The 16648-nt window shown below is 39.6% G+C and overlaps 2 protein-coding genes and 1 long non-coding RNA gene across 3 annotated transcripts; all 3 read right to left on the bottom strand.

Moving 5' to 3' along the window:
- Positions 1–6117: 6117 nt before the first annotated feature.
- Positions 6118–12693, bottom strand: LOC134825773 (uncharacterized). Its single transcript, XM_063837978.1, has 3 exons — positions 12660–12693; positions 12296–12372; positions 6118–6582 (listed from the first exon to the last, which is right to left on the bottom strand). The coding sequence occupies exons 2-3, from the start codon at positions 12345–12347 to the stop codon at positions 6248–6250; spliced, it is 387 nt and encodes a 128-aa protein (XP_063694048.1). The 5' UTR covers positions 12348–12372; positions 12660–12693; the 3' UTR covers positions 6118–6247.
- A 503-nt stretch (positions 12694–13196) lies between these two features.
- Positions 13197–14367, bottom strand: LOC134825772 (uncharacterized). Its single transcript, XR_010161607.1, has 3 exons — positions 14321–14367; positions 13999–14187; positions 13197–13335 (listed from the first exon to the last, which is right to left on the bottom strand). It is a non-coding gene; the product is annotated as an uncharacterized LOC134825772 (long non-coding RNA).
- Positions 14368–15743: 1376 nt separating this feature from the next.
- On the bottom strand, positions 15744–16058 carry LOC134825770 (prostatic spermine-binding protein-like). Its single transcript, XM_063837977.1, has one exon. The coding sequence runs from the start codon at positions 16056–16058 to the stop codon at positions 15744–15746; it is 315 nt and encodes a 104-aa protein (XP_063694047.1).
- Positions 16059–16648: the final 590 nt, after the last annotated feature.

The raw sequence follows: 16648 nt of genomic DNA, 5'->3' as shown, positions 1-16648 counted from the left end.
ATTTAATGCCAACTTGAATGAGTATTAAGTGGCATATTCAGTCAGTGATCGACCGATATGCTTCCCTAAACACAAGGAAATGTTTTTAAAGGATAGATTTCGAAATCGTTGAAACTTCCTCCTTATTAATGAAGATATCAGTTTATATTTCGACTTTATAAAGGACCCTGACATTATAATCAAAAAGAGATGATATTTTACCAAAACCCATAATCATGGGTAGAGTGGACCGCTGTCAGTGTCTCTCTTTCCCAAACAAAAGGAAATGATATTACTTTGATTGACCGTTCTCAAATGCAAAATGATACCGAGAATGAAATCGGTCGCTCGCTTTTCCCATTCATTTACAATTGTAATAGATTAAGAAAAACTACCCAAAGGCAGCTGTACTCGGCAATGAAGATTCAATAAACTTCAGCTAATTCAATAAGTAATACTAATAACTACCACCCTTACCCCGAAATACTAGGTATCGACCCGAACGCAACCCAAAGAGATTTTTACAGCATCTGATTGATGTAATCAATCGAAACTTATTACAATTCGTAAGCCGTGAATGAATGGGAAAAGCGAGCGACCGATTTCATTCTCGGTATCATTTTGCATTTGAGAACGGTCAATCAAAGTAATATCATTTCCTTTTGTTTGGGAAAGAGAGACACTGACAGCGGTCCACTCTACCCATGATTATGGGTTTTGGTAAAATTCCTAATACGTGGTTTTTATTATTCCGTTTTTCTTCGACATGATTTACGGAGTAATTAAGAGCATGACTTGTCGAGTGGTTTTTTCGAAAGCCGAACTGATTTTCGAATATTATTCCTCGAGATAAGAAAAAGTTGTATAATCTACTGTAAATAATTTTTTCAAATATTTTGCCAAATACTGGTAATGTTGATACTGGCCTGTAATTCTCGAGTAATTCCTCATCTTCTTTTTTATATATCGGGGTTATCTTACCCGTTTTCAGTTGATCAGGGAAGACACCTTCATTCATGCAATTGTTATAAATTCTGGCAAGATGTTCTGATATAGTTTGACTACACTGCTTCATTACATGTGCCGGTATGTCGCTAGCTTTACCGTTATTAAATTCACTTATAATTTGTATTATTTCAGAGCTTGTACATTCAGCGAGATAAATACTTGATGGACAGGACTGTGGCAAGTAGTCAGTGAATGATTTAGCAATTATAGGATCTTCATCAATCCTCCTCTCATAGACCTCGTTCAGATTGGAGGCGATTGACACAAAGTACTTGTTAAATTCATGAGCAATAACTCGTCGACAAATAACACGCTCATTGTTTATCATGAATGACGGTTTCATTTGCTTATTTTGCTTTCCTCGCACTTTATTAATTAACTGCCAGGTTTTTTTACTGTCACCCTGACACTCCTCAATTTTGTTGCACGTGTAGTGGCGTTGAGCTAGTCGTATTACGTGTTTAACTCTCCTACGTTTGTCAGTAAAATTAGCATGCTTTTCCCTGGCATCATTACAAGGATTGCAGTGACAGGCTTCCTTGATCTCACGACAAAATTTACCTGGATTATGCAAACATTTCTCTCTTTTCGCTTTATGCCAGTGGTCGTGCAGCTCATGTTTTTTATTTATAGACGCGATTAATCCTCCTGTTATCCACGGATTTCTAATTGGCGTTCTTTTGGAGACTTTAGGTTTACTGAGTTTACATGATTTGTCTAGATTCGTTTTGAATGTGTCATGAAATTCATTAAAGTTTCTTGGTGGATGCTCAGAGAAATCTTGGTTTAAAGACGAAACAAGAAGTCGAACGTTCGATTCACTGTAATAATAATATTGGGTATGTTTAACTTGAGGTTCAGAGTTAGTTACAGCTAAGTCTTCAAAAATATGGAAAACTGGCAGATGATGCGAGATTCTGTCAGATACTGTACCTGAGGCAACAACCTTGTTAATATAATTTGTGTAAATGTTGTCAATACACGTTTGATTACATCCCGGTTTCTCGTGCGTGTGTGTTGATATAAGAGGTGAGAAACCAGCACTAAACATTATCTCCTCGAGATTGTTAACTTCTTTACTATTAGCATGAAGGTTGACGTTAAAATCTCCCATTATGTATGCAGATCTTTTAGGCAATATCTGGAGTATTCTGGATAATTCTGTCAGGAAGCTTGCAAAATTACCACTGGGTGGTCGGTAAATAACCCCAAAAGTTACTTCTTCTGAGTTTTTACGACTAGTTACGAATAGTGATTCTAAATTCTCGGTTACGTCTGACGCAAGTTCGTTCACACTTCACAATACTGCTAAGTCTATCTTGAACATATAATGCTACACCAGTTCCTTTGGATTTATTACCTACAGTATTCTGGTAAAAACTATTGTAGTTAGGAATTGAATACACGGTGCTTTCATCAGGACCTATGTTAGTTTCTGATAAACCTATTACGGTGAAGTTTTGGTTAATGCGGTGCAGTTCAGTTAATAGACTATCAAAATTGCTTTTATTGCCATCAATGTTAAGAAAGTAGGAGCTTGAAAACTTTTTAAGGTTTTCTCCATGCGATGAGTTGATTTCATTAGCAGAATAAGCTTGGCATTTGTCTAAGATTGAGGATATTTTATATGTTTCGTCATGTGCTTCTGGTGAGGTTGTGTCATCTATAAAGTGTTTGAAGGGATTATACTTGTGTACTATTTTGTCTTTGCATGAAAAGCAATAGAAGTTGTCATTAATAATTTGTGCTTTTGATTGTGAAAAACACTTTGAGTGGGCAATACAATTACATCTACTGCACTCAAACAACGGCTGACCCATGTAAACATTTTTCAGGCAATGGTTACAGTTTTCTCTCAAGATTTTGTTGATCATACCTGGCGATCATCAGGACTAGGTAAGCTTGCAGCTTGCGATATCGGCTCGTTCTGTGTCTTGCTAGGGGTTCGGGTCCTCCTCCTTATTTCAGCTCCTCTATTTAGCCTGTTAAATATAGCTTTCTTAATAATAGCCGCAAATCGTTTAACACCAGCCTCATTTAGGTGCAACAAATCAAGTCTACGGTTTTTATCAAGTTTCTTCGATAGCTTCTCAGACAGCAAACAGTTGCGATCTAAGAAGTCATCGAGACCGCGGACATGTGATACACCCAAACTAGGCTGATCTAAATCATTGAATATACGTGAGTTAAAATACAAAGCTTTTTTATTAAGCTCGTTAGACTTGGTAGGCAGTATCGGAACAATGAAAATTTTAATACTACTATTAACTTGTCTAATTTCGTTAATTTTAGACTTATACAGCTGAAACAGCCGATCAATGTCCTCCTGATTTCTAACATCGTTCTTTTTTAGATTGTTAATGCCACAAGATACTACGATGTTGTTGTAGCCACAGCACCACTCAGGCTTGATGTCCTCCATTGTAGCGGCCCAGAACCGTTGACCCGGCATTAGCTCACCAAACGAGTTTAGTTTGCTAGTTCCAAAGGCAAGGTGGCCAGTATTGGAATCACCGACTATGCATGTTGAGTTGCGATTTTTCCAACTAACTGATCGGAAAGTGAGGCTGTATCGCACTCCTTTCTCGACAGAGCCCTTCTCTATTCGGTGCGAGAAGAAGTCCTGCGATCGCCGAGTCATTCGGTACATTGATCTGTCACCGCAGTCTAACTTGAGACTGTCAGTCTTGGAGCTTCTGTCAGCAAACAAGATCTCACAAGGTTCACCCACTGTGATCGTATAAATTGACGATTCGGGGTGGATTGTGATCTCATTATCCGAGTGTTCTGGTAGAAAGCTCTCCTGACCAACGTATCGATTGACCAAGCAGGAGTTGATAACTGGTGCTGCTCCTTTCTTCTTCAGCTCGGGATAGCTCTTGTAGAACTCTTCAGCCTGCATCTTATTGATCGAATCCACTAGGGGTTGCAAGGCTTCAGGAATGATAGGCGGACTAGTGGTCGCTTTTGACCCTACATAAGAATATGGATGGCCAAACGATTTCACTGAGTGACCATTCTCATCATTAAATTCAGTGGCTGTTAGGAAGTCAACAATGGGCTGCGCAGCGTGTTCATCAATCAAATCGTTGATAATTACTGCCGGGACCATACCGGATGGGACTGCAGGGGGCTCAAACACGTGAAAAGAAGGAGGAGGAGGAGGAGGAGGAGGAGGCGTAGCAACATGTTGTGGTTGTGATGTGGCCGTGGTTGTTATGCTCTCGAGTTTCTCTGATAAGGCCTTCAGCGTTGAATTGGTCTTGTCTTGTTGCAGATTCAAGTGCGTGAGACCTGTGTTGATATCTGATAAGGCCACCACTCTCTCAGCAATCAGATTGTAGCTGCTACTGATTCTGTCTGTGTCTGCAATCAGGGAAGTAAGTTTATCCTCAAGGGAGGTTATCTGTTTCGTAATATCTGGAACAGATATTTTACGAGTATCACCCGTTAAATCTTTTTTAAATCTTTGCACTTTGTGCTTTGACTGTTGACGGATGTTACTCGTTTAAATTTCTCCGAAGTAGCACGCACCGCTTTCTTCTCGAAATGCAAATGTTAGCCCGAGGCAAGTGCTACGCCGGCCGGCTAATCTATTAACAATGGACAAGTAAACCTTAACTGGGCCGCGCTCAGCCTGTCATTACGCCGAATCTAGCTATTCTGCTTCAAATCAATTTTACCAACAATAAAACTTCGCTAATTTCCTTAATATTTGACGGATGTTACTCGTCTAAATTTCTTCGAAGTACAAAGTAGCGCGCGCCGGGCCAGACCATTAACAATGGTCAACTTAATATTAGTACTTGAACTGAACTTTGTTGACGAACTGCTTAAACATTAAATCAATCACACAATAATCTTCCCTGCCTATACCCCCTCCCTCAGCATTTCAATTCTATACCCCTATTATAGCTGGCTGACAGGATCCTGCCGGCCAGGGGTATGTATTAATAGGGGGTGCACCATAAAAATAAACTTGCTCGGATTTTGAAATTTTTTGTACCATTGTTTTCTAGAGACTGTGAGAATTTTCACAATACTAAATTTGTCATACCTTTTTTGGAAAGATCAGTGAGTTTCGACTAATCGCCTAGGTGCCATATTTGATGGTGCGCGGCTTTTGGAGCAAAATTAGCTGTAAAACTCGCGTAATTTGACCAAATTTGACCAAATTCGTTGATTTTTGTCGTATTATTTGGATATATCTTCAGTTCCTTGAATGAGATCATTTTGAAAATTGGCGAAGACCTTCCAATAGGGCTTTCACAACTGTCCGAAAAATTTGGTGGATATCGGAGTTGATATAGTGATCAAAATGGAGCAAAATACGCTACTTTTAGCTGTAACATAATGTCTGATGGTTGGATATGCTTTAAACTTTTCGGACACCTTCCTTGTAAGTCTATGAGTAAGCTTACCAATTTTTGTTGCGATCGGAGGTCGGGAAGGATACTTAATATTTATTTGTTTGAAGAAAATTGTGCTGGCCGAAATTAGCGCTAAAAAACCATCCTACAGTCGGCACGCGCGGCTCACTGTCGATGGCGCACTACCTAGTATTAAGTTTAATTGACGATGTCAATTCATGGCAGCTCGGCGCGGCACAGTAGCGCATCTCGCCGATCTGATTGACCATTGTTAATGATCTGGCCCGGCGCGCGCTACTTCGTAGCTCGTGCCGTCGGGCCATTAACATTTCGAGAAGAAAGCGGCGCGCGCTACTTCGAAGAAATTTAGACGCGTAACATCCGTCAACGATCTGAGAGAAGCCTTATTGAGTGGCCTTATTGAGAAGCCTTATTGAGTGCGCGGCGCGGCACAGTAACGCATCGCGCTACAAGTATAAAGTATGGGGGTTTTAAGAAGGCAATACAAAGGGGGAGGGGGTCTGGCAAATGCTGACGTCATTAAGCCGTAGTACATACTGATACATAATGCAATTGCTGTGAGCTGTTGCGGCGCAGCTTTTTATTGCAGTTTTCATTAAAATGTTGGTATTTTTCCGTTGATTGTGGTATCATTTTGACTCCTCCTCCAATTTAAATACCGTAGCTAGATGAAAAACAGTAAGAATATAAAACAGTAACACTGATATGAACTGAATGCTGACAGTGACATCAGCTTTAAATGCTCCGGGCGACCAGTTAAGATGGACGCGAAACAACCATCTTCATTTCACCGATCATAGCATAGCCGATAATAACAAAAACTGATAGCATGTGATTTAGTCAGACATGTCAAGTCTCTAAATATCATCTTATGAACTGTTCCACTCATACTCCTCTTCAGCCATATTTAGAATGGTATCGTCAAGTTCCGTTTCGTTGACGAAATGTCTCTGAAGAGTCAAACCTTTCGGCACAACCATCTGGCCGTATTCATCGTATTCATCGTGGTTATAATCAGCTGCTCCATAATCAGCTGTTGTATCATCCTGAGGATACGATTCATCGTCCCATGACCCATCATAATATTGATTGTTATCTTTCTTATTGAAAGTTATCTGTGCTTCGGGTTGACCATGACCCTTCGGTTTAAACGAGACCAAATCATACTGTTCTTTGTTTGAGGATGTTGGTTCGTTGCTGCGTCCTGTAATGAAAACCGAGTTATGAATCAAATCTTGAAAACATGGCAATATCTCAACTATGGAAGCGCATGTGTGTCAAAAAAAATAATGATACACATGCGCTTCCTAGGTAGCGTATGTGTGTGAAAAATTTTTTTGATACACATGCGCTAGCAGGTTTATCATGTATATCATTAGGTGGCCCATGTGTGTCATTTTTGTAAAATTGCTGTAAAATCTCTATTTAATATTCTAATCGCTATCTTTATCTATTTATATATGTATTTTATCCTTATCTCTATTTTATCTTGGAAACTCCTCTCCGCTCGCCTCCCGTGTGAAACGAGCGCGCCTGCACGCTGCAGTGGCGCGAAAGCACATGGTTAGGTTAAAGCGCGTGTACTGTTGCTGCACAGTGCACAGGCTATAATGTTAATTGACGATGTCAATTCATCGCAGCTCGGCGAGGCACAGTAGCGCATTTCACCGATTTAGCGTTGCAAGAAGCATAATCAATAATTGAATGCGCGGCGCGGCACAGTAACGCATCGTGCTACAAGCTATAATATTTGTAAACATACTCATCGGAGAATGGAGCTATGGAGGAATGAAGCTGCCTGCTGCGCGTGCGGTAGAATAACAGGCTGAGCGCCGCCAAGTATTGCATATTGAAGCGTGTACGCCGACGAATGACAGGCGAGCTCCTGTGTCCTGGGATCGTGCGCGAAGATCGAAATGCAATTCATGTATCAAGCCAACTGCCAAGTGCCAACAACAATGTGTTTATTGTTATAAATGATAATGGACTAACCCGTTTCGGGATACTTCGTAGCAACTAGCAAGCTTGCCGCGAATCGATCCAATAATGCTTCTCGTCGTAAGTGGTAAGGCCACCTTGTTTGTCGTTAGATATAGGCAAAATGCACCTGCATGCACCCAGCACCCCTGCGGACCTCGCTGAGCTGCTATGCAAAGTGAAAAAGTAACAACTCAATGGATGGTTAGTGGTTACCCGACCCGTACCGTAATGGGTGCTACATGCCTAGCATGAAATATTTACTTACTTACTTGTGCACTTAATTTGTGTATTATATGTTCATAATCATATAAATTCGGCGGAATGACAAGCTTGAGGCTGAGCGCGGCCCAGTAGGCCAGTAAACTTCGAATCGAAGAAATTAAACGAGTAACATCCGTCAACTAATAGTTATATGTAATAATTAAAAACAAACTTTGCTTGTTACCTGAACTTAGAATTTTATACAATTAATGTAAGATTAAAGTCGTGTTTTTACCAATTTCCCTGCACCATCCGGTAAATTTATTACCCTCAGCCCTTCGTTGTGGGCTGCGTGGTCGTATCGTGGCTTTCGCCACGGTATATCGGGGGCGAAATGAAATACAAATGAGGATCGCGACGCGTGACTTGTAGGTTTATAACCTACCAGGACGCGCGCCGAGTTGGACTCGTCGACGGTCCTGATTAATATTTGAAGCAAATATTTATGACTACAAGTATCACCCGTTAAAGAAAGGATTGGAAATTGAACTCGCCGGTACGTCGACGGATGATGCTTGTCTAAATTTGTTCGAAGTAACACGAAAAACTTTCTTTTCGAAGCGAAATGTCTGTGTTACTGGGCGGGCGCTCAGCCTGTGCCTTTTCGATGTCATTCCGCAACCGTTTATCATTTACGAACGAATAAAAACAACGTCAATATTTTACATGTCACAGTTAGCTGGCAGTACGGCCCAGTCAATAAATTGTGCATCGCGCCGATCTAGCAAAAAAACATTATTTGATGCGCTGATCAGTCTTCTAAAACTAATAAATATAAACATTGTTTCTTTTGTCCGTAATTGCCTGTTACTGCGTGAGAATTACAAAATAATTACAGCACATTTACAAAATAAGAATAATGAAAAAGTAAACGTGTTTTCTCGGTTATAATTCATGCTTGTGACATGGCTATGACGCCTTTTTCTTACATGGTTATGACATGGTTATGACATGGTTATGACATGGTTATGACATGGTTATGACATGGTTATGATATGGTTATGACATGGTTATGACATGGTTATGACATGGTTATGATATGGTTATGACATGGTTATGACATGGTTATGACATGGTTATGATATTGTTATGACATGGTTATGACATGGTTATGATATGGTTATGACATGGTTATGACATGGTTATGACATGGTTATGACATGGTTATGACATGGTTATGACATGGTTATGATATGGTTATGACATGGTTATGACATGGTTATGACATGGTTATGATATGGTTATGACATGGTTATGACATGGTTATGACATGGTTATGACATTGTTATGACATGGTTATGACATGGTTACGACATGGTTATGACATGGTTATGACATGGTTATGACATGGTTATGACATGGTTACAACCAAAACTCCTTCAGACCAATTTTGAACCATTATGAGCACTTTCAGGATACAATTCATTTCCGTTCATTTCCGTTCATTCTATGAACCTGGGTCATTTGGTGCGACTTTCGATGACCTCTAGGCCTAGCTTATGACACTATCTATCATAGAAAACCGAATTGGGGGTTCCCAGCCCTTACGTAATAAGTCTCAAATTGAAATGACACACATGCGCCACCTATTGATTTACATGATAAACCTGCTAGCGCATGTGTGTCAAAAACAAAAGTGACAGACATGCGCTAGCAGGTTTATCATGTAAATCAATAGGTGGCGCATGTGTGTCATTTCAATTTGAGACTTATTACGTAAGGGCTGGGAACTGCCAATTCGGTTTTCTATGATAGATAGTGTCATAAGCTAGGCGGAGGCCTAGAGGTCATCGAAAGTCGCACCAAATGACCCAGGTTCATAGAATGAACGGAAATGAACGGAAATGAATTGTATCCTGAAAGTGCTCATAATGGTTTAAAATTGGTCTGAAGGAGTTTTGGTTGTAACCATGTCATAACCATGTCATAACCATGTCATTTCGATTTGAGACTTATTACGTAAGGGCTGGGAAACCCCAATTCGGTTTTCTATGATAGATAGTGTCATAAGCTAGGCCTAGAGGTCATCGAAAGTCGCACCAAATGACCCAGGTTCATAGAATGAACGGAAATGAACGGAAATGAATTGTATCCTGAAAGTGCTCATAATGGTTCAAAATTGGTCTGAAGGAGTTTTGGTTGTAACCATGTCATAACCATGTCATAACCATGTCATAACCATGTCATAACCATGTCATAACCATGTCATAACCATGTCATAACCATGTCATAACCATGTCATAACCATATCATAACCATGTCATAACCATGTCATAACCATGTCATAACCATGTCATAACCATGTCATAACCATGTCATAACCATGTCATAACCATGTCATAACCATGTCATAACCATGTAAGAAAAAGGCGTCATAGCCATGTCACAAGCTGACTACTATGATTGCATTAACAATAAAGCGTTATTCTAAAAATAATTATGAATTATAATTGATTGACGATGTCAATCCGTCGAGATCGTTGCTCTGCAAGAATGCTAGTTTGCGCGGCGCGTCGAAGCGGCGAAGTCCTCCAAGAATTATAACCGAGAAAACACGTTTACTTTTTCATTATTCTTATTTTGTAAATGTGCTGTAATTATTTTGTAATTCTCACGCAGTACAGGCGATTTGAATTACGGACAAAAGAAACAATGTTTTATATTATTAGTCTAAGAAGACTGATCAGCGCATCAAATAATGTTTTTTGCTAGATCGGCGCGATGCACAATTTATTGACTGGGCCGTACTGCCAGCTAACTGTGACATGTAAAATATTGACGTTGTTTTTATTCGTTCGTAAATGATAAACGGTTGCGGAATGACATCGAAAAGGCACAGGCTGAGCGCCGCCCAGTAACACAGACATTTCGCTTCGAAAAGAAATTTGTTCGTGTTACTTCGAACAAATTTAGACAAGCATCATCCGTCGACGTACCGGCGAGTTCAATTTCCAATCCTTTCTTTAACGGGTGATACTTGTAGTCGTAAAATATTTGCTTCAAATATTAATCAGGACCGTCGACGAGTCCAACTCGGCGCGCGTCCTGGTAGGTTATAAACCTACAAGTCACGCGTCGCGATCCTCATTTGTACTTCATTTCGCCCCCGCTATACTGTATACCGTGGCGAAAGCCACGATACGACCACGCAGCCCACAACGAAGGGCTGAGGGTAATAAATTTACCGGATGGTGCAGGGAAATTGGTAAAAACACGACTTTAATCTTACATTAATTGTATAAAATTCTAAGTTCAGGTAAACAAGCAAAGTTTGTTTTTAATTATTACATATAACTATTAGTTGACGGATGTTACTCGTTTAATTTTTTCGATTCGAAGTTTACTGGGCCGCGCTCAGCCTCAAGCCTGTCATTCCGCCGAATTTATATGATTATGAACATATAATACACAAATTAAGTGCACAAGTAAGTAAGTAAATATTTCATGCTAGGCATGTAGCACCCATTACGGTACGGGTAACCACTAACCATCCATTGAGTTGTTACTTTTTCACTTTGCATAGCAGCTCAGCGAGGTCCGCAGGGGTGCTGGGTGCATTTTGCCTATATCTAACGACAAACAAGGTGGCCTTACCACTTACGACGAGAAGCATTATTGGATCGATGCGCGGCAAGCTTGCTAGTTGCTATGAAGTATCCCGAAACGGGTTAGTCCATTATCATTTATAACAATAAACACATTGTTGTTGGCACTTGGCAGTTGGCTTGATACATGAATTGCATTTCGATCTTCGCGCACGATCCCAGGACACAGGAGCTCGCCTGTCATTCGTCGGCGTACACGCTTCAATATGCAATACTTGGCGGCGCTCAGCCTGTCATTCTACCGCACGCGCAGCAGGCAGCTTCATTCCTCTATAGCTCCATTCTCCAATGAGTATGTTTATAAATATTATAGCTTGTAGCACGATGCGTTACTGTGCCGCGCCGCGCATTCAATTATTGATTATGCTTCTTGCAACGCTAAATCGGTGAAATGCGCTACTGTGCCTCGCCGAGCTGCGATGAATTGACATCGTCAATTAACATTATAGCCTGTGCAGCAACAGTACACGCGCTTTAACCTAATATATATATAACCATGTGCTTTCGCGCCACTGCAGCGTGCAGGCGCGCTCGTTTCACACGGGAGGCGAGCGGAGAGGAGTTTAAAGATAAAATAGAGATAAGGATAAAATACATATATAAATAGATAAAGATAGCGATTAGAATATTAAATAGAGATTTTACAGTAATTTTACAAAAATGACACACATGGGCCACCTAATGATATACATGATAAACCTGCTAGCGCATGTGTATCAAAAAAATTTTTTCACACACATACGCTACCTAGGAAGCGCATGTGTATCATTATTTTTTTTGACACACATGCGCTTCCATAATCTCAACAGAAAAATAATCTCGAAGCAGTGCGCTGCTGCAAGTTTAATTTGGCTCGCAACAGTGATAGAGATATCATCTAGCGACATGATCGATCAACCAAACTGGAGAAACCTTGTCACGTGCACAAACAAACTTTTGTACATTAAATCCCCAATTTACCGCGGCTTTTCCCTCCCCAAACTCCCCAAATCGTATTGCTATAATATCCTATTATATATGAAGTTTATGAATATGTGGGACAAAAACCTCCAATTCCTTTAGCATACATACCAAGCTTTTTCGATTTCCCTTTAGATTTATTTTTCTTAAACAACTTTGGCATTACGGTGTTCGTGATCTTTTTGATCCTGTGAGAAATAAGAATGGTAAACGTTAATTAGAAACCATGCCATCAGCTTAATATAATAAAGGTGCAATTAAAGTGCAAGTGGTCAGGATCTGACATTTCTAGTGTGACCTCCGACATAATTGTCCCCCATACATAGGTTGTGAGCTGTGATTCGAGTTCAGTCACCACTATTGATCTCACGAATGCTAAGAAGAAAAAGTTCAATCTGATGTGGGACCTGTAAAACAAATTTTAGCAAAAACATTGGTAGCAACAAGAGGTATTGCAATCCCTATGTGAGCTTACTTTTCTTTGTTGCTTTTCTTTTTGACTTTCTCTTTAATTTCTTAAATCTGAAATAAAAATACATTATCCAACTTATTGACATTTTATTATCTAGATGCTTTGCTTAGCTTACAGTTACTTGTTTATCAAAAATGTATTACCTCCATGGTAACAATAACATTGGTGATCAAAAAACCTTATTGTTAAAATTTTTGATGATAAGTTCTATTGATAACTTTTAAACACTAACTTGTAGCTAGTGTCAGGCACTGTCAGCTTATTTCTCTTCCATAACCACCTATAATATAAAGTTTTTTTTTAAACTTTTGATTTGTTTGGAGATGCGAATCATACACAATCATACACACCCTAATATAAAGTTAAAAGGATTACGCAACAATTAAAGCAGCTGTTATGTTGGATAATCTCAAATTTCAACACGTTCAAGAATTCAAGTCACACTCATAGTCATACCAATATGTAGGCTGACATGTACTGTCTGAAATGCATAGTCCCAGAAATATAGACTTAATAAGTATGTAACTCACCCTAAAGAAGACCGCCGAAGGTAACAAACGATACTGAGGAGCACAAAGATGGGTACAGTAAGCCCTACTCCCTTCTTCGTCAAGAAATAGGTGGGTCGTCCTGGAGAATGAGCGTCTTCAACCCAACCCGTAGTCAGATGCACCTTTTTCTGCGGATATCGGTGGTTTAAACAGCTGCTTGGTGCTTAACATGTGCTACTTAACATGTGCTACTTAACAAGTGCTACTTAACATGTGCTACTTAACATGTGCTACTTAACATGTGCTACTTAACATGTGCTACTTAACATGTGCTACTTAACATATACTTAACATGTGCTACTTAACATGGGCTACTTAACATGTGCTACTTAACATGGGCTACTTAACATATACTTAACATGTGCTACTTAACATGGGCTACTTAACTTGTGCTACTTAACATATACTTAACAAGTGCTACTTAACATGTGCTACTTAACATGTGCTACTTAACATGGGCTACTTAACATATACTTAACATGTGCTACTTAACATGGGCTACTTAACATGTGCTACTTAACATGGGCTACTTAACATATACTTAACAAGTGCTACTTAACATGTGCTACTTAACATGTGCTACTTAACATGGGCTACTTAACATGTGCTACTTAACATGTGCTACTTAACATGTGCTACTTAACATATACTTAACATGTGCTACTTAACATGGGCTACTTAACATGTGCTACTTAACTTGTTAAAATGATTATCACTGCAATATGTATCAAGAACGGGCTATCATCTGAAACTTGTTCATAAGTGTGATTCAAGAAGATCAGGTAACCTACCCCTGGAGAAAGATAGACAACCCCGACAATAAATACACCGTAATACTGGTTACTGTCCAGCCTATCATTGGCAAACTCGTAGTATCTGTCACCGGAACCCGCTGTGAAAGTGAAAGGTACTCTGTCCGGCTCGAATTCAGCGATTGTTACTGCTTCGTTAGACTCGGGTTTGTCCTGATGCCTTTTTAACTGCAATAGAGTACGATGGTAGCACATTTTTTAGCCCACAAAACAATGTTCTGCTCAAGAGAAGCAGAGTGTATTTGTAATACTAATAGTTATAAGAGTATCCTAATGAAGTCTCTAAAAACGAGATACTTACATCCAAAGCATACTCCTTAGGCTCATTTAAGAAAGTGGGTCGTCCGATTCGTTCTTTTCCAATTTCACTATGTTAAGAAACCATTTCCTACAATAAATTGTCAAGAGGATCGTGCCGTATCTTGTCGATAAGTCACATGAATATACGGAAATTCAGGAATGTAATAAATAGAATTCTCAAATGATCTGAAAATTAGTTACGGCTGCACTTATCAGCAGTAGACCTTTTCCAAAACAGTAAACGATTAGATGTTAACTTACTGTATACCGTGGAATCCTCCATGAGATAAGTGGAACTTGAAGGACTTAGTGTCGCTGGAGATGGTTGTTGATGTGAACAGAGGATCTTCACTCTGATCTCCTCTCCTGAAGCGGGTTTCAGTATTATCTCCTTGTCAGCCGGAATCTCCTTAGAAACTATGTCAAACTGAAACAATGAAGTCAGACTACAGTTATCTTTGCATCAATTTTCTGAGTTGTCGGGATTAAAATACTGTAGCTAGGTAACCAAACAGCTTATAAGTATGTATTATGCCTTTATAACCCTTTACAATTTACCTCTTTTTCATAGATTGTAATAACTCCATCCACTTCTGTATGATCGCCTTCATCCACTACTATTTTTTCGTGAGGTTTAGGTTCTTTTTTATGGTTCTTTCTTTCAATCTCAGGTTGATACTCCTCAGGCTTCTCTTCTTCGCTGTCATTTTCATGGTTTTTTCTTTCAATCTCAGGCTTATGCTTCTTTTCTTTGCTGTCACCGTTATGATATGGGATTTCAGTTCTCTCATAATAATAGGGGTCATATCCTCATCATCATTCATACTTCATCATCCTCTTTGCTATCCGCTCGGTCACTATTTTCTTTTCTATCCTTTTTGTCATCATCGTTTCCATCCGTACTGTTGTCATCCTCTTTACTATTCGTGCTTTCATAATCTTGTTATCATCCGTTCCATCGCCATCATCGTTGATATCCTTATTGTCATCCCCCTCTTTGCTATCTGTACGGTCACCATCTTCTTTGTTATCTGTGTTGTCGTCATCACCATCTTTGCTTTCCGTACTATCATCCTCTTTATTACCCGCACCGTCGTCATCTTCTCTCATGCTCTTCCTTTCAATCTCTGGCTTGCTATCTGTACCGCTGTCATTATCTTTGCCATCCATACTGTCATCATCCTCTTTGCTATCTGTACTATCATCATTTTCTTTACTATTTGTCCTGTCGTCATCATCTTTGTTTTTCCGTATTGTCATCATTCTCTTTACTATCTGCACTGTCATCATCCTCCTTGCTATCTGTACTGTCGTCATCATCTTTGCTATCATTGTTGTCAACATCATTTTTGCTTTCCGTGCTCTCATCATCCTTCCTGCTATCCGTATTATTGTCATCATCTTGTCTGCCATCCGTGTTGTTATCATCCCTCTTTACTATTCGTGCTTTTGTCATCATCTTTATCATCTGTTCCATCGTCATCATCACTATCCTTATTTTCATCATTCTCTTTGCTATCGGTACCGTCATCATCATCTTTGGTATCCGTGTTGTCATCACTATCTTTGCTTTCCGTGCTCTCGTCATCTTCCTTGCTACCCGTACTATCATCCTTTTTAATATCCGCACCGTCGTCATCTTCTATCATGCTCTTCCTTTCAATCTCAGGCTTGCTATTGGTACCGTCATCATCATCTTTGGTATCCGTGCTGTCATCATCCTTTTTGCTATCGGCCATTGTCACTATCATCTATGCCATCCCTACTGTCATCAGTGTCTTCGCTATCAGCACTTTCATCTTCCTCATCGATTACTAACAGAATTATTTGGATTGGTATCGATGCGATCAATATCATTATATCGATCGATTGCACCATCTATATCAAATGTGTCTATGTCCAAATCACCATTAATCTCCAACTCGGACCTTGTTGTATTATCCGTATTTGGCTCATAATCATCAGGCAAGTAATTGTCATATTCCCAGTGAATGTCATCCTTTGTCCATTCTCTTTCGTCTTCGATCACCAAGTGTTCGGGCATGTGACCAGATTCGACCCTTTTTTGGCTTTTTCTATTTCATTTTTTACTACTCTTTCGTTTTATTTCATCATTCTTTCTACGAGAATCACTCGGCTTTTCGGTCTTCCTTTTTTCCGATTTGTCACTTTTAATGTTTCCACCATTCCTCGATCAATATCTTCGACTTTAGTTTTGGGACGGTTTGAATGATCCTCGGATGTAGAACCGTGGTTTTTTTTATCTTGCTTCTTCTGGTTTGATCAGTTTCTTTGCTTTTGTACGAATCCTCTACCTCTTTATCTACAT

The sequence above is a fragment of the Bolinopsis microptera genome, unplaced genomic scaffold, assembly GCF_026151205.1.
Source record: "Bolinopsis microptera isolate Bmic1 unplaced genomic scaffold, MBARI_Bmic_1.0 sca71, whole genome shotgun sequence".
Taxonomy (NCBI): Eukaryota; Metazoa; Ctenophora; class Tentaculata; order Lobata; family Bolinopsidae; genus Bolinopsis; species Bolinopsis microptera.
The sequence above is the reverse complement of the archived record's forward strand: the minus strand, read 5'-3'. Positions and strand labels throughout refer to the sequence as shown.

Coding starts and splice junctions, on each gene's coding strand:
- LOC134825773 (XM_063837978.1), bottom strand. CDS start 12,347: ATGCCAAAGTTGTTTAAGAAAAATAAATCTAAAGGGAAATCGAAAAAG. Junction 6,583..12,295: donor AGGGAAATCGAAAAAGCTTG/GTATGTATGCTA, acceptor TTTTCATTACAG/GACGCAGCAACGAACCAACA.
- LOC134825770 (XM_063837977.1), bottom strand. CDS start 16,058: ATGGCCGATAGCAAAAAGGATGATGACAGCACGGATACCAAAGATGAT.